General features: G+C 42.1%; 1 protein-coding gene across 1 annotated transcript in view; it reads left to right on the top strand.

The window, feature by feature from the left end:
• Nucleotides 1-26,627, top strand: part of STK32B (serine/threonine kinase 32B) — a 363,907-nt gene that overhangs the window by 327,582 nt on the left and 9,698 nt on the right. Inside the window, exon 11 of the mRNA XM_073574498.1 lies at nt 5,356-5,420. Within this exon, the coding sequence (XP_073430599.1) occupies nt 5,356-5,420 (65 nt within the window). The remainder of the gene's footprint in view (nt 1-5,355; nt 5,421-26,627) is intronic.

Consider the following 26,627-nt stretch of genomic DNA (forward strand, 5'->3'; position numbering starts at 1 on the left):
GATAAGAAAATTATAAGATATTTACAAATGAAGAGTTAAAAAAGAATATTTTCCCACTAAACTAATTATGATTTTTCTCAGTGCCTCCTGTTTTATAATCTATGTCCAGCAGATCGGATTGAATATTCAAGCGAGAATCTTCCCTAAATGCAGATTTGTCACCAGATTTCTCAATACCTGACTGTATACATTAGTAAATAGATTTCTTAGCCCTGATGAGACTGATTTATTTAATTTTAAAGTTAATTTTATTTAATAAGATATTAAGATGAGCACTTTATTATTGCAGCTATAGAATGAAATGCGTCCAAATGTACGGTATTAATTCTCCTCCCTCCCAGTCTGACTGACAGCTGCAGCTTGTACTTAACAATGTGAGATCTCAAAAGGGAGGAGGGACCCTGAGGAGCTGTCAATGAGGCTAGATGGGCGGAGATTGAATTAAAATTTCATAAAAGATTTTACTATCATTCTGAAATGGATTTTCAATGAAAAAATACAATTTCTTTAAAGGAAGCCATCATCTGAAAATTATCTATTGTTTTTTATGTTAATTGTATTTTTTAATTTTGTATTTTTTTGTTCATCACAATCTGTACAAAATATAAAAGCTAGGAATCTTGCAATTTTCACACTGACTTTTTTAGAATCTAACTTCCTGATGTTTTAGGAAACAACATATGTATATACCTCAAACCTATATTTTATATTGAAGTATCTAATGGGCCTATGTAAAGGTCATTGAAAAGGGAGAGGACGCCAGGTCAAGTATCACATCACCTACTGTGATTGGTTGATGCATTATCAGCTGTGTATAAAGGTGTCAACTGTTATTTTTAATACAGATCATGAAATGAAAAAAAATGCCAAAAGTTTAAGGGAAATACATGTAACACAAAAATCTGTTTTAAACAATAGGTCATTTTCTGGTGATGGCTTCCCTTTAAATGCACTGAAAAAGTACAGAGATGAGTCATACTGCCTTTTTGTTCCATGAGAATGTCACGGCCCCTGTTGCGCCCTGGTATACTCACCTGCCCGCTCCCGCGCCGCAGCCTGTCTCCTCCCATCAGCCGCGGCGTCCTCCTTTGACCAGCCCACGGCCTGCGACGTCACTGCATGGTTTGTGCATGCGCCGTAGGCCGCGGCCGCATCTCCCTTCTGCTTCTTGTGCTCCGGTGGTGCCCTGACCCGGAAGCACCGCCGGACCAATGGGGGCCACTCCTAAGGTATTTCAGGCCACCCTCCTGTATTGGAGGCGCCTGACCGTCGTGTTCCTACCCACACGCTAAGCTCCCCGTGCCCTTTGCCCTGTGCTCTGTGCCCAGTTCTCACCTTCCCTTGTGCTTCTTTCTGCAGTCCTGCTCCGTCCTGCTGCTATGCCTGATTCCTGTCATCCTACTCCAGTCTTGTGCCCTTGCTCCGTCCTGCTGCCGTGCCTGATTCGTCATCCTACTCCGGTCCTGTGCTCTTGCTCCGTCCTGCTGCCCATGCCTGATTCCTGTCATCCTACTCCGGTCCTGTGCCCTTGCTCTGTCCTGCTGCTCATGCCTGATTCCTGTCATCCTACTCCGGTCCTGTGCCCTTGCTCCATCCGGCTGTCCGTCTCTATCTCCAGCTGTCCTATTCCGGTCGCGCCACCCGAGCCCTACGCTGTTTTTGTGCTCGTGGTACCAGGTAATCAGTCCTACTCCAGTCCATTCCGAGCCGCCCCTCTTGGTACCAGCTACCATGGCATTTGAACCCCTGGGCCTGCTCCTAACGGTCCCTGTATAGGGGTCGGCTCCACCTGGTTGCTCACCCGGGGACCCCTCGGTGCCGCGGTCCAGAGGGTTCACTCCTGGAGTCTTGCCTCGCCAAGCCAGAATGCTAACAGAGAAATGTGGAAGGAGTGGGATGAACTTTTCCACCCAAGCTATTTTTCAGCTTTGCATTTTGATTTTTTCCTCCTTTTCTTCCAAAAACCTCAATTGTTTTATTTTTCCTTCAAAGCTTTTTGGAGAATGAGTTGTATTTTAAAATAACACTATCACAGAGATGACAGTAACAGGTAGGGGGACTTCTGCAGGACACCGGGGATCATGATAACCCATCGAAGCCCCCAATCATGGCTACTCAAGTAAATGCTCGAGCAGAATCATGCCACTTAAAGGGTTAAACCAGTTTTTCTTTTTTCACTATGGGGTTAAAAATAAACAGACCAGTAGCATTTACCAATCCTGCCGGCGATTCAGATGCTCAGGGTACACAGAGCAGCTCTTCCGGGCTGCTCTGCCGATGGGTCATGACTGCCAACATCAAGAATCTGCTGCTGTGTCTTCGTGACTTCAGTGGAAGTCTGACGAGTGGTGTGCGCCTCTTCATAAAGCTAAAATTTCTGCTGTAAGGAATGCCATAGCTAATCATGAAGTAGACAAGCTATGACGTCGTGCCCCTGTCCTACCCTATCTTTGCCCATCTTGATTGAGCTTTACAAAACTAACGTGAAATGTCAAAAAAAAAAATTTGCTACAAAATTTAGCAACTTTTCAAAAGCAATTTATTTCCCATCTCTGGCATCATCTTCTCTTCACTTTTATATACTTAAGATTAGTTTCACGGCAGTGTGGTCACAGTGCAAGGAATGTGGTCGCATTGTAATATCCGCCACAACCTCCAAGTTAGCAGACCCAACAGTTGGGCCAGTTGTAGCAACGCGAGCAGAGTCTGCATTTTATTAAAACGTGAAAACAACGTTATGGTTGCAAAGTAAAAGGAAAAAATTGTAATCAAGCACCAAAGAAAATTAAAATTCCAATATATTAAAAAAAACTTTTTTAATTAAAAATAGATGAGATTAACAAAGGGAATGAAAGGAGCTTTAAGCAATTTGGACTGCTTCGAGTCCTTATGCACTGGTATACATAGACTTCTCTTGTGTAGAGAAGAAGTAAACTAAACCGAGTTGCAATGTCTGTGATCTTTGGCGGCAAATGCTCTAAATCAGCCGATATCACCCGTTGCTTCATCACTTTGGTGAAATGTTCTGCAGGTGCTTTGTACAGAGCTTGTGTTCGATGGGAAGCAGCAACATCCATGTTTTATACATCGGCTCTATTTTCGGAACGCTACGATTATGCGTAATTTGAAAAAAAGCATATTCCTACTGCAGGTGTAAAATAAATTACTGCAATGTTTTTAATTACTGCCGGGGCCCATTAGTCATTTCATAATTTGAATTAAATTAAGGTTCGAGAGATTAAATAATGTCAAATGTATTTAAGACTTGTGGCGACTAATCATCCCGGTGCCAGGGGCTGCACACAATCTGTCCATACAGATGAACGTGATCTGTACCTCAAGCTCATGGCTGTTCATTTTACATGAGAGCTATTTTCTGCATCATTTCCACAGTAATGCCCATAGCCAGGAATTTTCAGTCCTGATGCTTATTTAATTTCAGTTTTCCATCTGTGCTGGCTTAGCAGGTAACCTTACATTCATTTTGTGTTCAGCTGATTTTTTCTTGTTTCTTATACGTATTCTTTCTTTTTTTGTGTACACTGCTTAAAAAATTAAGAGAAAACTTGTAATAATAGATTAAACTTTAGTAATATCAATCTATAGGAAGCAGAAGCAATTGTGAAACAATTTCAGTCACTTTGGTGCAAATGCAAGTGACAGCAGGTGCATTAGAAGGAACAGCAAATCCCAACTCCACAAAGACAATGGCTTTGCAAGTGGTGGACATACTGTAGAAGATTGCATTCTCCTTACCTTTCCTTTTTTTCTAGTTTTGTATTTTGCTAGTGTCTTTGTTACTAATGGCATCATGAAGAGGTACCTGCAGCCCATTCAGGTTGCAAAGATAGTCCATATACTCAAGGATAGCACATCCATATGTGCCATCGCAACCAGGTTTGCTGTATTTTACAGTCTCAAGAGCAAGGAGCAAATACCAGTAAATGGGTGATACTCAAGGAAAGCCAAACGGCACCATAGAAGTGCATTTCTCCAACCAGTATCTGCTCTTTTGAGCGAGGAGGTACAGGAGGAGCCTGTTTATGTTTCTGGCCAAACTTTAAGAAGCATACTTTATGAAGGTGGCATGAGTACTCTGTAACGGGACCTGTGCTCACAGCCAAAATTTGCTTGTCAGCCATTGTCACCTTGTTCTCCTCAGAGATGAAAATAGATTCACACTAACCATATGTGTAAAATGTAAAAAAGTCTGGAGATGTTGTGGTGAACCTTATGCTTCCTACAACATCATCCAGCAGTCCAATGGTTCTCTGAATGCTGTTACTTGGATGCAATTCTCAGAGCATTGTCTGATGCTGGTGCAATGGGCCCTGGGTTCATCTTTGTGCAGTATAGAGCCCAGCCTCATGTGGCCAGAATATGTACAAGTTCCTGGATGATGACCTCATTGATGCCATTGACAGGCCTTCACGTGACGCAAACCTGAATCAATTTGAGAGTCTCTGCTCTTGGAATCATGTATGAATCCATCTGACACCAACAAGTAGCATTACAGACTATCTAGGACAGTATTTCTCAACTCCAGTTCTCAAGTTCCACCAACAGGTCAAGTTTTCAGAATTTCCTGGTAAGGTGATAATTAGTCACCTGATCAAGCAATAATTCCATCACCTAAGCAATACTAAGTAAATCCTGAAACCATGACCTGTTGGCGGGTCTTGAGGATTGGAGTTGAGAAACACTGATCTAGGAGCTCAGGTCTTGGTGAAGACCCCCGATGACATTATCCACATGCATGACCAGAATGTAGTCAGGAATGCATACAGAAACATGGGGGCCTAACACACTACTGAATCACAATGATGAAATACTCACAAATTGGATCCACCTGTGACTACAAATTTTTCTATGATTCCTAGGGTGATTTGGAATTCAGCCAACAATTGGATGATGATTTTGGTTTCCATTGACCATTGACTTGTCTTGCTCTCAACGAATTACACATTGTTTATCAGTAAAAATTTTCAACTTGAATCTTTTGTTTATTGAGATCCGATGTGTGATTTATGTGTTTCCTTTTTTTTTTTTTTTTCGAGCAGCACATATTTTCAGATTCGTAATATAACAACTGATTTTCATTCTGAAGGTCCGTACAAGCCTCGCAACGTTCATCTGTTGGTTAGAGAAAGTCCCAGGTGGCTATATACAGTATATGTATACATGCAGTACAACATGTCAGCAATACAAATAACTGGCCAGATCCACCAGAGTCAGCGTCACTGTTGATTTTATATTTTGAGATTGAAACCATTATGCAATAATAAATTATATTGTTCAGGTCATCATCCAGTTGTGAGTTCGTATTAAAGACAAACCTTAATTCTTTTCTTTCAGAACGGACATCTGCAGCAGTGTTTGGACACCGTGAGAAAAGAATTTATTATATTCAACAGGGAAAAGTGAGTGCATTCATCAAACACACCTACATGTTGTACAAGGCAAATTGTTCTTGAAGCATTGGAGGTTATTTCTTAGCCGATACTGGAAATGATTAATGATTGTGACAACAGGTGCAAAAGGCCTTTGCTGCAGACTCTGCGCAGCTTCCCGGTGTGAATCCACGTATTGATTTACCAGACGCTCTTGTCTGAAATGCTGAAATAATTCCACTTTCTGACTCTTGAAATCCCAATTAGTGGGAAGATGTGATGAAAATGTTCATAAATTGGTTGCTCGGAATAAGGCTTACACTAAACACAGCACATTTCTACTATGGTATTTTAACTTATACCGAGAAGTAAAGGCCGGGTAAGAATGCACTTTACCATTTATGTATCTATAAAATCAAAAATCACTTATACACCAGTCATTATTGGTATTATCTGTTATCTATATATTATATATCTATTTTCTTGATAGTTTTTGTATTTTATCTTCTTCTTATATGTCCTATTAGTGTATTGGACTTTAAAGGCAACCTGTCCTCAAATATTCTGTCCATAACCACTGTCTCGGGTTGTTGTAGAGATTAGTAATAATATATTTCTAAATCTGCCCTTATTGCCCTTGGTGGATAAGAGAAAAAAATGTAGCATGCACTACCTGTTGAAGATCCAAGGGTGAGTCCTCATCTTCTTCACTCATGGATTTGTGGCATTATAAGCCAGCTCCAGTGGCAAGTACACCTCTCTCACTGCAAATGTGCCAAGTTTTGCTTGAGCCGGCTTCTAATGTCAGCAGGACCCACAATATTATTGTTTTATGCTGGTTCTCCTTCAGCATTAATTAATCAGCAACCACAATCCCCCAACACTACAACACTTTTTGCTGAGAAGCTTGACATGATGGATAACTTCTGTTGAAAGCCTTTGTTTCACTCAAACAAGAAAAATTATAGCCAGCTCACCCAGTTAGACGTCCTTAGTGGTTCTGCTCACTGACAGGAAGAACATAGTTTTTGTTATGTTTGAGTGACCTAGCTCATCTTTGTTTTCAGGGATAGGAGAAAAAAATCAAAAGGATAGTGTCATGATCCATTTTTGGATCTGTGTCAGTTTTGGGCTGCTCACATTTAAACTTTTTTCCTTTCTGGCCATCGGGGGGTTAATGTCAGTTTTTCCCCCCCGGTGGCCGCTGGTGTTACTACAACTTTAGGTAGTCTGTTGGTGGGTTTTTTCCCTCCAGTGGCCGCTGGTATTATTGCATTGTGATTAATTATCTATGCAGGTGGGTGCCACTTCCACCTCCCTTTAAAAGGTTACCAGGTGCTGCAGCTCACTGTTGGTGATACTCTTCCTTTTGCTACCAACCGTGGTGAAGACTGGACCTACCTGGTGCAGTGGTGGCTCAGCATATCAGGAGCTGGCTGTGTGCAGTGGAGCTGCAGCTGAATGCTGATCTGGAGCCTTACTCTGCTGCTTGGTGCATTGCAGCAGAGAAATCTAAGTTTTGTTTTTTAGTTTATTTAACCCCGAGGTGTCTGTATTATCTTTCCTTTGGTTTTTGGTGCAGTTCACTTTATTCCCTGTCTCACCTCCTGGGGAGGGGGTTGGGGGTTTGGCTCAGGGCTAAACAGGAGATAGGTACAGGTCGGGGACTTGGGCCTCACTACCATCAGATGTACCCCCAAGTTAAGGAAAGTCAGGGCACCCCCTTATCCTGAGGGGCAGTTCAGGGGCCCAGGTTCCTTGTCCCCTGTTTTCCCATTGCTGCCACGTGACAGATAGATGGTCGTCATCAAAAGGACAAAAAAAGGTGTCATTTCTCAATGAGCTGAAGAAGGCCCAGAGTGGAAATGCCTTGTCTATCTGTTTCTACAGTTCTTTGCTGAAAGTAGAGCCCACTTATCGTTTGGATTTTCTACTCTCTGTGGTTCCACATAACAGCTCAACTTTATATAAGTTTGCTACTGGGGTTTGCATTGTATAAGTGTCCCAAAAAGGCACTATTTGAATAAAGAAAACCAAAAGAGAGGATCTGTGCCCGGACAATATAAATCATATCAGTAATTAAAACATAATAGCCTAAAAACAACAGTGTACAAAATCACACGATGATACACACAGACACTGCAACAGTATATAGATCACAAGTATATAAAAAGTCTGAAAAATGTCTGAATCAGTATTCCTTGACATATAAATGTATATCTGTATCAGTGACAAAAAATAGTATAGCCCACACCCCTGATGAAGTATTTGTGAAACGTATATTGAGTGTTTGGTGGGTGAGTTTTGTACTATTAGCTATTTATATTTGTTACCTCGTATTCCCTTTTGGGCTATACTGGTTTTTGGTACTGACACTTACATATAGAGATATATTTATATGTCAATGAATACAGATTCAGACTTATTTTTACTTTTCATATATACTTGTGATCTATAGACTATTCTTGATCCAATGGTGTTGCCACGGGTGCCCACCCACCAATTTTGATCCATGTTTGTATTGCTTTATCATTTTTTACATTGTTGTCCTGAAACAGATCCCCTCTTTTGGTTTTCTTTATATAAGTTTGGACCAAATGGGTGCAGAAGGTAGCACTAGAGTTGGTGTAAATCAATGTGCAGGGCCCAGTCCATTGGTCACATCAGTAATGTGTTGTAACTGGATTGGACCAGAGAAACTCCTCCTACCTCCTGGCATCTGCAGCTCTTCTTTTGATTGGCCAGCCTAGCGTGATGTCATCTTGCGGTGTGATACACTGATGATGTTATGCCACCTTGGCTATTCAAAAGAAGAGCCGCGGATGACGAGAATCTGCTACCTTGGATCTAATCCTTATAAACAGGGAGGAAATGGTTGAGGAGGTAAAAGTGGCTGGGACCCTAGGAGGTAGCGACCATGCTATTTTAGAATTTTGGATAACTAGAGGAGGAAGACCTGTGAAGACTCAGACGTCAAGGTTAGATTTCAGAAAGGCAGATTTTAAGGGACTCAGAAAGAGAATTGGAGGGATCCATTGGCTGGATATCCTTAAGGACAAAAATGTCCAGGAAGGATGGGAAATCTTGAAAAATGAAATTCTCAAAGCACAATCGTTAACAATTCCGAAAAGAGGGAAGAATAGGAAGCGTTTAAGGAAACCAGGACGGATGAACACAGAACTTAAGCATATGCTAAAAAGGAAGAAAGAAATGTTTATAAAATGGAAAGAGGGAGGCATATCTAAAGAAGAATATAATGCTGTCTGCAGAAATTGCAGGGAACAAATCAGATTATTAAAGCTGACAATGAATGGAGGCTTGCAAGAGATGTCAAAAGCAATAATAAAGGATTTTGGGGATATGTCAAAAGTAAAAGAAAAGTCAAAGATGCTATAGGATTTTTACAGGATGAAAATGATGAAATGGTAAGACAGGATGTTGAGAAGGCCGAACTTTTAAATTCCTATTTTGCATTTGTTTTCTCCCAGAAAGGAAATGTAACATCAACAGTTCTTCACTGTCCTATTAAGGGAATAGAAGAATGCAGGATATCAATAAACAGAAAGTTAGTGAGGAAACACTTAGCGAACCTAAATGAATTCAAGTCTCCAGGTCCAGATGAATTACACCCCAGAGTTTTGAAGGAGATAGGAGAGGAAATTTTTGAACCCCTCTCCATAATCTTTGAAAGTTCTTGGAGAACAGGAGAAGTCCAAGAAGACTGGAGAAGAGCAAATGTTGTTCCTATCTTCAAAAAGGGGAAGAAGGTGGACCCAGGGAACTATAGGCCGGTGAGTTTGACTTCTATACCAGGAAAGGTCTTTGAACAAATTATTAAACAACATGTATGTAAGTACCTGGACAAGAATGAAGTGATTAAACAGAGTCAGCATGGATTTGTAACTAATAAGTCATGTCAGACTAACTTAATTTCCTTCTATGACAGAATCACTGATTGGGTGGATCAGGGAAATGCTGTAGATATAGTATATCTTGACTTCAGCAAAGCTTTTGACAAAGTATCTCACGAGATCCTTATTGAAAAAATGGCTAAGTATGGAATGGACAAGGCAACTGTTAGGTGGATTCATAACTGGCTTAGTGATCAGACCCAAAGAGTGGTCGTAAATGACTGCACATCCAGTTGGAAGAATGTCTCAAGTGGGGTACCACAGGGCTCTGTCCTGGGCCCTGTATTGTTCAACATCTTTATCAACGATTTAGATGAAGGAATTGAGGGTAAACTGATTATATTTTCTGATGACACAAAGCTAGGAGGGATAGCTAAAACTAGAGAAAAGAGAGAGGATTCAAAAAGATATAAATAAACTGGAGCAGTGGGCAGCAACTAACAGAATGGTTTTTAACAGGGAAAAATGCAAAGTACTACATCTGGGCAATAAAAATGAAAAAAGCATATACAGAATGGGAGGAATAGGGCTAAGCAACAGCACATGTGAAAAAGACTTGGGTATACTAATTGATCACAGACTGAATATGAGTCAACAGTGTGATGCAGTAGTAAAAAAGGCAAATGCAATTCTAGGAGGTATAAACAGAAGCATACAGTCTAGATCACGTGAAGTCATTATTGCCCTCTACTCCTCTTTGGTCAGACTTCATCTGGAATACTGTGTCCAGTTTTGGGCGCCACATTTTAAAATAGACATCAACAAACTGGAGCAAGTTCAGAAAAGAGCGACCAGAATGGTGACCGGTCTGCAAACCCTGTCTTATGAGGAAAGGTTGCAGGATTTGGGAATGTTTAGCTTGCAGAAGAGAAGACTGAGCGGAGACTTAATAGCTGTCTACAAATATCTCAAGGACTGTCACATTGTAGAAGGATCATCTTTATTCTCATTTGCACAAGGAAAGACTAGAAGCAATGGGATGAAACTGAATGGGTGAATGGGAGGAGATTAGATATTAGAAAAAACTTTTTGACAGTTAGAGTGATCAATGAGTGGAACAGGCTGCCACGAGAGGTGGTGAGTTCTCCTTCAATAGAAGTCTTCAAACAGAGGCTGGACAGACATCTGTCTGCGATGATTTCGCGAATCCTGCTTTGAGCAGGGGGTTGGACCAGATGGCCCAGGAGGTCCCTTCCAATGCTACGATTCTATGAATGTAGGACATGGTTCTCAGGGCTCCCATCCAGCAGCTATAAATTAAAGACGTAGCCAAATGACCGGGCCCTGAGAATCAAGCCACACCAATTCCAGCTTACACCAATTGCCACTTATTCATTCTCTTCCTTGTGTTGTCCCTGAATTGCACAACTATAATAGAGGACTTATAGTGGTTTTCCCACTAACAAAAGTTCATTTTAATCAATAGATCTTGGAATAATAATATGTTCCACAATCGGATATGTTTAACTAAAATGTTCCTGTGCTGAGATAATCTTAAAAATGTGTCCCTGCTGTGTACTGTGTAATGTCTGTGTCTGACTGTGCAGGAACATGGTCTGATCATACCACAGCTCCTGCACCGAGGGCGGGTGGGTCAGAGAAAAAGATTATACAGACATTAAAGCACAGGATGACAGCTGATTCTTTTTGTGATGTAAAATATTTCTTTGCCTGTTTTTAAACAATGTCTAACCTCTAAGGCTACTTTCACACTTGCTTTTTTTTGCAGCGCGTTTTTTGCGCAAAAAATGCATGGAAAAAACGCATACAAACGCATACAAACACTGCGTTTTTTTCAAGCATTTTAATGCTCATGCAGGAAAGAAACGCAGCGTTTTTATGCGTTTGTATGCGTTTTTAGTGCGTTTGCTGTTTTTTTCCACATTGTTTGTCCTCATCCAAAAAAAACCCAAATAACAATCTGGCAACACACACGACAAATGGGACGTCAGTGGCGGTGTGGTATGTTAATATATAGACCCTGGCTACAGTATTCTTCACATTTGCTTGATTGTTCTCGTGTCAACATGGATCTGCGCTGGAAGAGTTTTCACTTCAACTTGGATTTGGACATCGCGATGGCTCAGGCTTATGCAGTTGCTTGCCATGAACAAAGGAAGAGAGAGAGGCAGCGAAGACGGCAGCGGCGGCATATGTGGATACATCCGATTGTCCAAGAATCCATCCGGAGACAGGACACACAGCTCCATCGTGCGTTTCCTCCTGAGGAACGGCTACTGGTGACATTACGGTACGTAATATTTAAAAACCAAGGGGTGGGGTCTGATGGTTTTTTTTTTTTACATGTACTATTCAAAACCTTGGCTAATTATTTTTCGTGAATGTACTAATATTTTATTTTATAGTTTTACAAAACCATATACAGAAATATTAATTTTACTTCTTTCTCTGTTTCGCAGATTCCTGGCGACTGGAGAAACCCTATCTTCACTACACTTCCAGTACCGTATTGGAATCTCTACTTTGTCTGGAATTGTTGCGGACACCTGCCGGGCTCTCTGGAATGTTCTTTGTCCAGAATTTATGCCCCTGCCCACCGCTGAAAAGTGGATGGAAATTGCTGACAAATTCTGGACAGTCTGCAATTTCCCCAACTGTTTGGGAGCTGTTGATGGTAAACACATACGGATCATCAAACCCAAAAGAACTGGATCTGAGTACTATAATTACAAAAAGTACTTTTCAATAGTACTCATGGCCATTGCGGATGCCGGATGTATGTTTGTAGCAGTGGACATTGGAGCATTTGGCCGTGGTAACGACTCACAGGCTTTTAAAAACTCAGACATGGGCCGGAGGTTGTATGGCAACCAATTTAATTTCGCTATGCCACGGCCTCTTCCTCACACCGAAGCTCCGCCACTGCCCTTTGTAATGGTTGGGGATGAGGCTTTTCAAATGTGCGCAAACTTACTGAAACCATACTCCAGCCGGGACTTGGACCACACCAAAAAAATATTTAATTACAGGCTGACCAGGGCCAGAAGAACTGTCGAGTTTGCTTTTGGGATTCTTGTCTCCAGATGGCGAATTCTCGGCACAGCCATTAATCTTAAACTTGAAACAGTCGATGAGGTGGTGAAGGAGTGTGTGGTTCTATTTAATTTTGTGATGGCTAAAGAGCACCCGACCTTTGAACTCGATGATGCTGCTCCTAACCCATTGCCTGAATTCACTCAGCACCCTCTCAGGTCATCGGTTGAAGTTGGCCAAATGATGTAGGACGGGTGCACTGGCAAGATGAAATGGTGTAAGAATGTTTTCGTTTGTGTATGTTAATAAAAAACCTGATTTGATACCAGTACCGAGTGCACTATGTTTTTTACACTCCAATAAAATAAAAAACTTCCCATGTATACCTGTGAATTCATGATGTTCTTAAACCTTCGCAGGTAAATACACATATGAGTTAAAATGCAGCATCGCTAGTCTGCGTTAAATATATTGGTACATAAGCAAAGCTGCAGGTTAAATATGATATGTGTATTAACCAGGCCATGATTGATAAATAGTTATGATTATTTATGACATTTGAGCGACTTTGGTAGGATCAGGTTTCATGAAACCAATTTTGTTTCAAATGAAACTTGTCCAACTAGTGGAAAACAAGTAGGAGATTCGTTCAAAACCAAACCACAATGCAAAGAAACTCGCCTTTTTTTTTGCCCGAGTTTCACCAGTTTGTGTTTCAGGAAACCAGATCCTAGTCGGTAAAATGCTAGTTATTATACTAGGCCTTGGTATTTAACATATTAACATATGACGTGTATTTTAACCATCAGTGGATTCAACACACAAGAGTATGTTGTTAATTACAAGGTATATCAATAATCCCCCTTGCCTAGAATCACACTAAGTGAAATGAGGATGGTAAAAACAGCCAATCCTCCAAACACTTTTTATGACACCTTGCAAAGTTTAAGTCGCATTGTGTGTACGGCGCAGTGTGTGTGAGCGGCGCCAAAAACATTAATCAAACTTTGTTATGGTGAACAGAAATTTTAAATTTATTTTTAACCATAAAAATTAAAAAAAACTTTATTTTTTTCTGCATTTGGGGGCAGATGGTTGCAAGTTGGGGGTGTGCAGGGAAGATGCAGAACTTACAGTTGAAGAAGGTGTTCTAGGGGAATGGACAACAAAACTTGTGGGGGAAGGGAGTCCAGTTATGGGAATTGAACTAGAAACACTTGGAGGAGAGGAAAGAGGTTCAGGGACATTGGTCCTAAGTGCTTGTCTCCGTAAACTTGTCTGCCTGGACCTACTTGGGCCCAATGCCCGCCTTGATTGATGGTGCCTTGAACTTGGGGCAAATATTGAATGTGGGTCCCCCGTCTGCAGCTGTGGCTGCTGCTGTTGCTGCTGCTGCTGCTGTGGCTGCTGCTGTGGCTGCTGATGCTGTGGCTGCTGCTGATGCTGTGGCTGCTGCTGATGCTCTGTGGTGGCGGTGGCAGTGCTCGTCCTTGCAGGAGGACTGGTGGCAGCAGTGATGGTCCAGGTTTGCAGAGTGGTGGTGGCAGGGCTACTACATGTTGTTGTAGTGGCAGGGCTGTTCCACGTTTGCGGAGTGGTGGCTGTGCTCCAAGCATGCATGGGAGTGGCGGTGGTGCTCCAGACAGGAGCAGCGCTTGCCATGGTGGTGTTGGTGAAGTGACCAACTGCACTCAGACTTGTGGTGGTGTAACGGTGGGTGTCCTGGCTTTTAATAGAGGTGTCCGTGCAGTGGTATGCAGCACAAGTCGGTAGTGAGGTGAAGCGAGTCAATGGTGGAACAGGTGGAAATGACACCACTGACTGCTGCCCGTACCGATTATGCTGCATAGCCTGCAAGAAAGCATTGTTGCAGGCCTGCAGCACATTCAGCTGTTGCTCAGAACTAAGGTGTTCCGCCATGCCTTTTTCAATCTTACTAAAAAAAATGGTGCGCTGGTCTGTTGAGGTCAGCCTCCTCGACAGAATGGAAGCGGTGTTCCATGTGGTTAAAACCACGTTCCATGAGTGAAAAACCACTTTCCACTCTGTCAGACAGCGACTTGAGGCTGGCATTAAAGGCCTCGCTCAAGTGCATAAACTCGGGCAAGACATTCCTGTCCAAGGCCCTCTGCCGCTGGCGGGTAGTGCCCGCATAACCAGTGGCAGAGACCTGGGACAGAGGAACACCCGATCGACCAGCTCCCTGGTCACCAGCTGTCTGTGTGGCTGACCTGCAAGGTGCTTCCTGGCTGTCGGATGGCTGGGACGGGTCAGAGGAGGTCCGATGAAGGACCGCTCCAGGGCCAGGTTGCAGGGTGCTGCTCCAGGTGCTGTGGAAGAAAGGAAAATCATTACTATCATGCCTTTACAAGACGCATCAGCTGTGGATTAGAAAAACACAGATTATTAAAATAAAAAACAAAAAATTATAATACTTACGATCTGGTGGCAAGGACAGGTCTTAGGAACTGCAACGCGTGATAGTATCGGTATCTTGTTCTTGTCCTTGACGCAGATCCACTGCGAACCTGGCCCTCAGCACGAACATCACTGTTGAAGCGGTCCTTGATCGAGCGCCAACGTGTTCGGACTTTGTCCACTGTTGGAAAAACAAACCAACAACATGTAACAATTGTGTTTGATGCACGACATATGCTATCACTAAACCCAAAGGTGCCATCAAGGACAATAGTCACTGCGGCACAATACAGCAATACAATACCCAAAGCAGTCACTGTAGAGCCAGATGACACTGTTGGGTTTCCTGCTAGAATATATCTAGCACGAAACCCAACAGTGCCATCAAGGACAATAGTCACTGCGGCATAACAGAGCAGGGAAATACTTACTAAACGCCTTTTTGGAGGATGCAGTGGCGCTGTCCCAGCCATCCATCAACGCTGCGGCCACCTCATTCCAGAGCCGCCGGGTCACCACATTGTCCTTGTACAGCCGGTCACGGCTGTCCCACAACGGGGCACGCTCCTGGACCAGACTGATAAGCTGCTCATTATCCAGGTATACGTCTTCATCCCGTTGTGGAACCTAGACAAAACACATTCATTAGAATATTCAAATTCTGAGTGATTAAAAAGTTACAAAAAAAATCCAGAAAAGATGAAATATATAGAAGATAAAAAATAAAGAACATTACAAATCATTTGATACTTACATTCCGTATCACCACCGGGACTTGGCTTGGCTGCTCCTGCTGATCGCCCTCAGTAGTCATCAGAAGATGATGTCTGAAAAAAAAAAAAAAAAGTAAGAGATTTGGAGAAGCAGCAGATATACTTACCAAACGCATGAAAATAATCACCTCACGGTCTGCTTGCGCCAGTTCCTGCCGGGATGTGGAATATTCTGATTCCGAAGACATACTGCATGTAAAAATAATAAAACGCATTAGTACATATACAATTTAAAAGGACAGGCATACATTATTCAATGTAATAATACTCACATTCTTGACGCTGAAGCTGGGATTGAAGATGGGTTCGTTTTTAGCTGAATTTCTGCTCTCCAGTGTGTCACTATAGCTGTGGTACAGTGTTGGCAGACACCTCCTTTATATAGACATGTTTTTTTTTTGGGTTGGGAATTTTATAACTTGTCTAACCAGTGGACACCAAAAAAGACGCATGCGCAAAAAACGCATACATGCACATGCCAATGCGCACGTATGCGCATCCATAGGCCATAATGGTCATTTTTTGCGCAAAACGTGCGCATACATGCGCATGCGTTTTTTTTAAAGCGGTTGGGCGGACCAAAAAATGCAACATGTAGCGTCTGGAAAATAAAAACGCACACCCCAGAAAAAATGCAGAGCACGAAAAACGCATACGTGTGCATTCCAATGCGCACGTATGCGCACCCATGTTAAATATAGGTGAAAAACGCATGCGCACGTATGCGTTTTTTTGCAGCACAAAAAAGTGCAAATGTGAAATCAGCCTAAGAAAGAATCAGCTGCGATCCCATGCTGTAATGTCTGTCTACTCTCCTTTGCTTCCTCCCATGCCCAGGAAATGTGGTATGATCAGACCAAGTTCCTGTATGGTCAGACACAGTCATCACATCATGGTACACAGCAGGGGCACCTTTATAAGATTATCTCAGCACAGGAGCATTTTATTTAAAAACATCCAATTGTGAAATTTATTATTCTTCCAAGATGTGTTGATTAAAATGAACTTTTGTTTGTGAGAAAACTCCTTTAAGTTACACTTTGGTCTTGAATTTTTAACTCAATGGTGCTCCTCCTTGTTTTGTTTTTCCCCGAGCTTATGATATGAGCACGGTAAGTAACCCTAACCAGTGCAGAATATATTTACAGTATCATTCCAAAATGATTGATCCAATCATAGAAAATGTAACATTTAATTAGACTAGCTTGGTTCATGCAAAATTTTTGCACATTGGTTGTCAGGGGTGCAGGCAATTTCAGAAAAAGCAAGCTGGTCAAATGTAAATGTATTTCATGAGATAGTGAACACAGACAGGTATTTATATATGTAGATTGGTAATACAATAAATTGGTTTGATAAGTAGAGGCCAAAAAATGTCTTCCGGTTGAGGTGCCACCTGCAGGTCATTGTGGCTTTCTGCAGGTTTATGAAAATTAATGTTTAAACTGTATTTAGTGATACAATCATGAATATGTGGTTTGTTTGGCTCTTTTCTTGCTGAAGGGAGCAAGTTTATCTTTCAAATAGTGTATCATTTGTGTATGTGGGGCGAAATAATCAGCGAAAAAGCAGTGCATGTTTACAAATGTGTTTGCCTATGTGACTCAACATTTGTGTGTGGGGCAAAGTAATCACTGAAAAAGCAGTGCATGTATACAAATGTGTTTGCATATGTGACTCACCTGCAGTGAAGTGTGCAATCCTGCAATGTGCCTGAAATAGGCTGAGCAAGCACTTGAGCAAGCTGGAAAGACCTCAAGGCAAATGTTTGGATTTGTTTGTGATGTCTGTAAGCAGCTTTGTGGTAGTGTGCTTTGGGGTAGTGTGCTGCCACCTGCAGGTAATTTGACCTTTCAAACGGTGTATCATTTGTTTGTGTGGGTGGAGTATGAACGGAGCAAGTGTGCAATTCAATAGGCAGTGCACGTTTACAAATGTGTTTGCATATGTGCCTCACCTGCAGTGAAGAGTGCAATGCTCCAATTTGGCTAAAATAAGCTGACCAAGCAGTTCAGCAAGCTGAAAAGACCCCAAGGCAAATGTTTGAATTTTTTTGTGATGTCTGTAAGCAGCTTTGTGGTAGTGTGCTTTGGGGTACTGTGGTGCCACCTGCAGGTCATTTTTCCTTACTGCAGGCTTATGGGTTTATGAAAATTAATGTTTAAACTTTATTTTATGATCAAATCGAGGATGTGTAGTTTATTTGGCTATTTTCTTGCTGAAGGGGGCAAGTTTACCTTTCAAATGGTGTATCATTTGTGTGTGTGGGTGCAGTATGAACGCAGATACAAAATAATCACTAAAAAACAGTGTTTAGAAATAATGGAATAGATTCTCTTTTCACGTCCAGTATTTCCTCATGTACAGCTAAAAAGAGATGCATTAGGTCAACATTTTGTAATGCTGTATCTTCTGTTTGTGTTTTTGGTTTTATTTATATGTTGTGAATGCATCCACGTAAAATGGAGATTTAGGATAATCTGACAGAAGAGCCATCTTGCTCTATAATATCATGTGGGGTTACTGGTGTTTGCATGATGGAATATGTACATTCATTTTCTGCAGGACATAATTACACAGCTGACTATGCACTGGAAATGAAGAATTAATTTAGAGATTCCTCGTCTCTTATTGTCAGAAAATCATTTGCTCTAGCTCCATGCATACAAGCTTTTGATTTCTACAGTCAGTGAGGCATGGCATGTTTCCAAATATAGAATATTCACCAGAAGGAGATCCATTGTTATTGCCTCATGTAATTCCTGCAAAAATAAAGTTACAAAGATATTCTTCAAGTCAAAGGTCCTATTCTTCTAAATTGTGTCTAGGAACATCTCCTTATTGTAACAGATCCTCAGGGAATTAATGGTGTAAATAGTGTTGGGCGATACCTTCCGATATCGGGAAATATCGGATCTGATTGGATCGGACCGATACCCCAAAAATATCGGGTATCGCCGATTCCGATACCGGAAACCCATGCAAGTCAATGGGGCACAAATATCGGAATGAAAATAAACCCTTTCTTTCCTTGCACATCCAGTTCGGGAGGGGGGAAGATTGTGGGCGCTGCATGGGCGGAGACTGTGCGTGTGTGTGTGTGCGAGCGGGGTCCGTGCGGGCCTCTCGGGGGTCTGTGCGGGCCTGCCAGGGGTCTGTGCGGGCCTGCCAGGGGTCTGTGCGGGCTGCCGGGGGTCTGTGCGGGCCTGCCGGGGGTCTGTGCGGGCTGTCAGGGGTCTGTGCGGGCCTGCCGGGGGTCTGTGTGGGCTGCCGGGGGTCTGTGCGGGCCTGCCGGGGGTCTGTGCGGGCTGCCGGGGGTCTGTACGGGCCTGCCGGGGGTCTGTGCGGGCTGCCGGGGGTCTGTGCGGGCCTGCCGGGGGTTGTGTGTGTGTGCAGGCATCGTCCGATGGGACTACAAGTCCCATCGGGCTATGCCTGCTACAATGACAGTGATTGACACATTAGCCAATGATGGGACAGTAGTAGTCCCATCATCCGGCTAATGTATTGAATGTAAAAAAAACAAAAAAACATACATACTACATATATACAACATACATACATACTACATACATACTTCATATATACTACATTCATACCACATACATACAGTACATACTACATACATACTACATATATACTACATTCATACAACATACATACATACTACATACTACACACATACTACATATATACTACATTCATACACCATACATACTACATACATACTACATATATACTACATTCATACAACATACATACATACATACTACATACATACTACATTCATACAACATACATACATACTACATATATACTACATTCATACAACATACATACATACATACTACATACATACTACATATATACTACATTCATACAACATACATACTTCATAATACATACTACATATATACTACATTCATACAACATACATACATACTACATACATACTACATATATACTACATTCATACAACATACATACATACATACATACTACATACTACATATATACTACATTCATACAACATACATACATACTACATATATACTACATTCATACAACATACATACATACTACATACATACTTCATATATACTACATTCATACAACATACATACATACTACATACTACATACATACATACTACATATATACTACATTCATTCATACAACATACATACATACATACTACATATATACTACATTCATACAACATACATACATACATACTACATATATACTACATTCATACAACATACATACATACATACACTCACTGGCCACTTTATTAGGTACACCTGTCCAACTGTGTGTTAAGACTTAATTTCTAATCAGCCAATCACATGGCGGCAACTCAGTGCATTTAGGCATGTAGACATGGTCAAGACAATCTCCTGCAGTTCAAACCGAGCATCAGTATGGGGAAGAAAGGTGATTTGAGTGCCTTTGAACGTGGCAAGATTGTTGGTGCCAGAAGGGCTGTTCTGAGTATTTCAGAAACTGCTGATCTACTGGGATTTTCACGCACAACCATCTCTAGGGTTTACAGAGAATGGTCCGAAAAAGAAAAAAAATCCAGTGAGCAGCAGTTCTGTGGCCGGAAATGCCTTGTTGATGCCAGAGGTCAGAGGAGAATGGGCATACTGGTTCGAGCTGATAGAAAGGCAACAGTGACTCAAATTGCCACCCGTTACAACCAAGGTAGGCAGAAGAGCATCTCTGAACGCACAGTGCGTCGAACTTTGAGGCAGATGGGCTACAGCAGCAGAAGACCACACTGGGTACCACTCCTCTCAGCTAAGAACAGGCATCTGATGGCTACTTTCAGCAGGATAATGCGCCATGTCATAAAGCTCGAATCATCTCAGATTGGTTTCTTGAACATGACAATGAGTTCACTGTACTCAAATGGCCTCCTCAGTCACCAGATCTCAATCCAATAGAGCATCTTTGGGATGTGGTGGAACGGGAGATTCGCATCAGGGATGTGCAGCCGACAAATCTGCGCCAACTGTGTGATGCCATCATGTCAATATGGTCCAAAATCTCTGAGGAATGCTTCCAGCACCTTGTTGAATCTCTGCCACGAAGAATTGAGGCAGTTCTGAAGGCAAAAGGGGGTCCAACCCGTTACTAGCATGGTGTACCTAATAAAGTGGCCAGTGAGTGTACATACAATATACATACAACATGCTACATACATACAACATACATACTACATACAATACATTCATACATATAGACATACAGTACATATAGCATAGAGTATATACTCACCATCACTTGTCACTTTGATCCCCTAAGCCAGTGTCATCTGTAAAAAATATTAAAATAATATATATGAATGTAGTATATATGAAGTATGTATGTATGTTGTATGAATGTAGTATATATGTAGTATGTATGTATTATGTAGTATGTATGTTGTATGACTGTAGTATATATGTAGTATGTATATAGTATGTATGTTGTATGAATGTATTATATATGTAGTATGTATGTAGTATGTATGTATGTATGTTGTATGAATGTAGTATATATGTAGTATGTATGTATGTATGTAGTATGTATGTATGTTGTATGTATGTTGTATAAATGTTGTATACAGTTGTTGCCAAAAGTATTGACACCCCTGCAATTCTGTCAGATAATACTCAGTTTCTTCCTGAAAATGATTGCAAACACAAATTCTTTGGTATTATTATCTTCATTTAATTTGTCTTAAATGAAAAAACACAAAAAGAATTGTCCTAAAGCCAAATTGGATATAATTCCACACCAAACATAAAAAAGAGGGTGGACAAAAGTATTGGCACTGTTCGAAAAATCATGTGATGCTTCTCTAATTTGTGTAATTAACAGCACCTGTAACTTACCTGTGGCACCTAACAGGTGTTGGCAATAACTAAATCACACTTGCAACCAGTTGACATGGATTAAAGTTGACTCAACCTCTGTCCTGTGTCCTTGTGTGTACCACATTGAGCATGGAGAAAAGAAAGAAGACCAAAGAACTGTCTGAGGACTTGAGAAACCAAATTGTGAGGAAGCATGAGCAATCTCAAGGCTACAAGTCCATCTCCAAAGACCTGAATGTTCCAGTGTCTACCGTGCGCAGTGTCATCAAGAAGTTTAAAGCCCATGGCACTGTGGCTAACCTCCCTAGATGTGGACGGAAAAGAAAAATTGACAAGAGATTTCAACGCAAGATTGTGCGGATGTTGGATAAAGAACCTCGACTAACATCCAAACAAGTTCAAGCTGCACTGCAGTCCGAGGGTACAACAGTGTCAACCCATACTATCCGTCTGAATGAAAAGGGACTGTATGGTAGGAGACTCAGGAAGACCCCACTTCTTAACCCAAGACATAAAAAAGCCAGGCTGGAGTTTGCCAAAACTTTCCTGAAAAAGCCTAAAACGTTTTGGAAGAATGTTCTCTGGTCAGATGAGACAAAAGTAGAGCTTTTTGGGCAAAGGCATCAACATAGAGTTTAAAGGAGAAAAAAAGAGGCATTCAAAGAAAAGAACACGGTCCCTACAGTCAAACATGGCGGAGGTTCCCTGATGTTTTGGGGTTGCTTTGCTGCCTCTGGCACTGGACTACTTGACCGGGTGCATGACATTATGAAGTCAGGAGACTAACAACAAATTTTGCAGCATAATGTAGGTCCCTGTGTGAGAAAGCTAGGTCTCCCTCAGAGGTCATGGGTCTTCCAGCAGGACAATGACCCAAAACACACTTCAAAAAGCACTAGAAACTTCTAAGGTGGCCAGCAATGAGTCCAGACCTGAATCCCATAGAACACCTGTGGAGAGATCTAAAAATGGCAGTTTGGAGAAGGCACCCTTCAAATATCAGGGACCTGGAGCAGTTTGCCAAAGAAGAATGGTTTAAAATTCCAGCAGAGCATTGTAAAAAACTCATTGATGGTTACCGGTTGGTCGCAGTTATTTTGGCTAAAGGTTGTGCAACCAAGTATTAGGCTGAGGGTGCCAATACTTTTGTCTGGCCCATTTTTGGAGTTTTGTGTGAAATAATCAATGTTTTGCTTTTTGCTTCATTCTCTTTTGTGTTTTTTCATTTAAGACAAATTAAATGAAGATAATAATACCAAAGAATTTGTGTTTGCAATCATTTTCAGGAAGAAACTGAGTATTATCTGACAGAATTGCAGGGGTGTCAATACTTTTGGCCACAACTGTATATGTAGTATGTATGGTTTTTTTTGTTTGTTTTTTTACATTCAACACATTAGCTGGATGATGGGACTACTACTGTCCCATCATTGGCTAATGTGTCAATCACTGTCATTGTAGCAGGCATCGCCCGATGGGACTTGTAGTCCCATCGGACGATGCCTGCACACACACACAACCCCCGGCAGGCCTGCACAGACCCCCAGCAGCCCGCACAGACCCCCGGCAGGCCCACACAGACCCCCGGCAGGCCCGCACTGACCCCCGACAGCCCACACAGACCCCCGGCAGGCCCGCACAGACCCCCTGGCAGCCCGCACAGACCCCCGGCAGCTCGCACAGACCCCCGGCAGGCCCGCACAGACCCCCGGCAGCCCGCACAGACCCCCGGCAGCCCGCACAGACCCCCGGCAGGCCCGCACAGACCCCCGGCAGCCCGCACAGACCCCTGGCAAGCCCGCACAGACCCCCGACAGGCCCGCACAGACCCCCGGCAGACCCGCACAGACCCCCGGCAGGCCCGCACAGACCCCCGGCAGGCCCGCACAGACCCCCGGCAAGCCCGCACAGACTCCCGGCAAGCCCGCACAGACTCCCGGCAGCTCGCACAGACCCCCGGCAGGCCCGCACAGACCGCGCATCATGATGACATCATTTCAGCAGCCAATCACAGCCATGCCATTAGTTAACATGGCTAACACAACTGGCTCATTGGATTTTGGGAACTTCCGATTCCAGTATTCGATATTGTAAAAATATCGGAGCTCAGTATCGGAACTCCGATACAGCGAATATCGGCCGATACCCGATATTTGCAGTATCGGAATGCTCAACACTAGTTCTAAACGAATGAAGTGACTTAAAATCCAACATTCTTTGACATCTAGAATAGTTCACTAGTAATACACATTAATTTGTGTCTGAGAGAAATTCTGAATATGTTTCTTGATCTGTGTTAGTCCTGGAAGATTGCCTCTTACAATATACAGTGAAATTATTTACAGTCATATGTAAAAGTTTGGGCACCCCTATTAATGTTAACCTTTTTTCTTAATAGCAATTTTGGTTTTTGCAACAGGTATTTCAGTTTCATATATCTAATAACTGATGGACTCAGTTATATTTCTGGATTCAAATGAGGTTTATTGTACTAACAGAAAATGTGCAATCTGCATTTAAACAAAATTTGACCGGTGCAAAAGTATGGGCACCCTTATCATTTTCTTGATTTGAACACTCCTAACTACTTTTTACTGACTTCCTGAATTACTAAATTGGTTTTGTAACCTCATTGAGCTTTGAACTTCATAGCCAGGTGTATCAAATCATGAGAAAAGGTATTTAAAGTGGCCGCTTGCAAGTAGTTCTCCTATTTGATTCTCCTATGAAGAGTGGCATCATGGGCTCCTCAAAACAACTCTCAAATGATCTGAAAACAAAGATTATTCAACATAGCTTTTCAGGGGAAGGATACAAAAAGTTGTCTCAGAGATTTAACCTGTCAGTTTCCACTGTGAGGAACATAGTAAGGAAAAGGAAGAACACAGGTACAGTTCTTGTTAAGCCCAGAAGTGGCAGGCCAAGAAAAATATCAGAAAGGCAGAGAAGAAGAATGGTGAGAACAGTCAAGGACAATCCACAGACCACCTCCAAAGACCTGCAGCATCATCTTGCTGCAGATGGTGTCACTGTGCATCGGTCAACAATACAGCGCACTTTGCACAAGGAGAAGCTGTATGGGAGAGTGATGTGAAAGAAGCCGTTTCTGCAAGCACGCCACAAACAGAGTCACCTGAGGTATGCAAAAGCACATTAGAACAAGCCAGTTACATTTTGGAAGAAGGTCCTGTGGACTGATGAAACAAAGATTGAGTTGTTTGGTCATACAAAAAATGCGTTATGCATGCGCTGTATTGTTGACCGATGCACAGTGACACCATCTGCAGCAAGATGATGCTGCAGGTCTTTGGAGGTGGTCTGTGGATTGTCCTTGACTGTTCTCACCATTCTTCTTCTCTGCCTTTCTGATATTTTTCTTGGCCTGCCACTTCTGGGCTTAACAAGAACTGTACCTGTGTTCTTCCATTTCCTTACTATGTTCCTCACAGTGGAAACTGACAGGTTAAATCTCTGAGACAACTTTTTGTATCCTTCCCCTGAAAAGCTATGTTGAATAATCTTTGTTTTCAGATCATTTGAGAGTTGTTTTGAGGAGCCCATGATGCCACTCTTCATAGGAGAATCAAATAGGAGAACTACTTGCAAGTGGCCAATTTAAATACCTTTTCTCATGATTTGATACACCTGGCTATGAAGTTCAAAGCTCAATGAGGTTACAAAACCAATTTAGTGCTTCAGGAAGTCAGTAAAAAGTAGTTAGGAGTGTTCAAATCAAGAAAATGATAAGGGTGCCCATACTTTTGCACCGGTCAAATTTTGTTTAAATGCAGATTGCACATTTTCTGTTAGTACAATAAACCTCATTTGAATCCAGAAATATAACTGAGTCCATCAGTTATTAGATATATGAAACTGAAATAGCTGTTGCAAAAACCAAAATTGTTATAAAGAAAAAAGGTTAACATTAATAGGGGTGCCCAAACTTTTACATATGACTGTATTTCTGCTCAAAGGTCACACCTTTAGACTTTTTTTGGTTTGGGCTGAAATTACTTGAGTTTTTCCCAGGGAAAAAATATTTCATGCTTAATGAATGCTTTTATCACCAGCTCAAGGGAACCGCTATGGGATACCTTGTGCCCCCATGTAGACAAAATTGCTCTTGGATTAGTGGGAAAGAGACCTAGTGTTTGGGGATGAATACTTTTGCAATCAGCAGGCTCGTCTATGAGCCATTTCATTGAAGACACTTTCATCCTGTGTAATAGAAGTGGATATGAGTCACTTGAACAGCGTCTGAACATTAATCCCATTGCTGTAAGATTTACCTTTGTGATCAGCTCGATGTCATCCCTTTTTCTTGATGCATTGACATGAAAGGATGAGAAAGGATGTTTATAATCAATGGTCTATTGCTAGTTCTCGGTCACTCAAAACTATTGAAAAAGAGGATACTAAAAGAGCAGGATCTTTCCATTATGAAAAATTGCTCCTTCTGAAAAAAAGACTCAGGCCATTTTATTATTATTATCATTATTTATTTACATAGTGACATTAATTCCATGGTAATGTACATGAGAAGGGGTTACATACAAAGTAATACTTACTGTTTACAGGAAACAAATTTACAATGGCAGACTGGTACAGCGGGGAAAGGATCCTGTCCTTGCGGACTTACATTCTACGGGATAATGGGGAAGAGACAGAAGGTCAGGGGTGTGGCAGCTCAGGTGGTGGTGAGGTGGCAGCTTGGGTGGTGGTGAGGCGGCAGCTTGGGTGGTGGTGAAGCGGCAGCTTGGACGGTGGTGAGGCGGCCGCTTGGGTGGTGGTGAGGCGGCAGAATGCTTATTGCAGGCTGTAAACTTTCGTGTTGAGGCGCGGAATTCCAGAGAATGGGCGATATTCAGGAGAAATCTTGGAGGCAGTTGTGCGAGGAGCGAACAAATGTGGAGGAGAGTATTCGGTCTTGGGAGGATCGAAGATTACGTGAGGGAAGATAGTGGGAGATTAGTTCAGAGATATAGGGAAGAGACAGGTTGTAGATGGCTTTGTAGGTCAGTGTTAGTAATTTGAACTGGATTCGTTGGGGAATTGGGAGCCAGTGGAGGGATTTGCAGAGGGGAGAAACAGGGGAGTAGCGAGGAGAGAGGTGGATTAGTCGGGCAGCAGAGTCGAGGACAGATTAGAGTGGTGCAAAAGAGTTGGTAGGGAGGCCACAGAGGAGGGTGTTGCAGTAATCAAGGCGGGAGATGAAGAGGGCATGCACAAGAGTTTTAGTAGATTGAGGGCTGAGGAAGGGACAGATTCTGGAAATAT

This window comes from Dendrobates tinctorius, unplaced genomic scaffold, assembly GCF_039654945.1.
Source record: "Dendrobates tinctorius isolate UK_male_01 unplaced genomic scaffold, ASM3965494v1 ptg000039l, whole genome shotgun sequence".
NCBI lineage: Eukaryota > Metazoa > Chordata > Amphibia > Anura > Dendrobatidae > Dendrobates > Dendrobates tinctorius.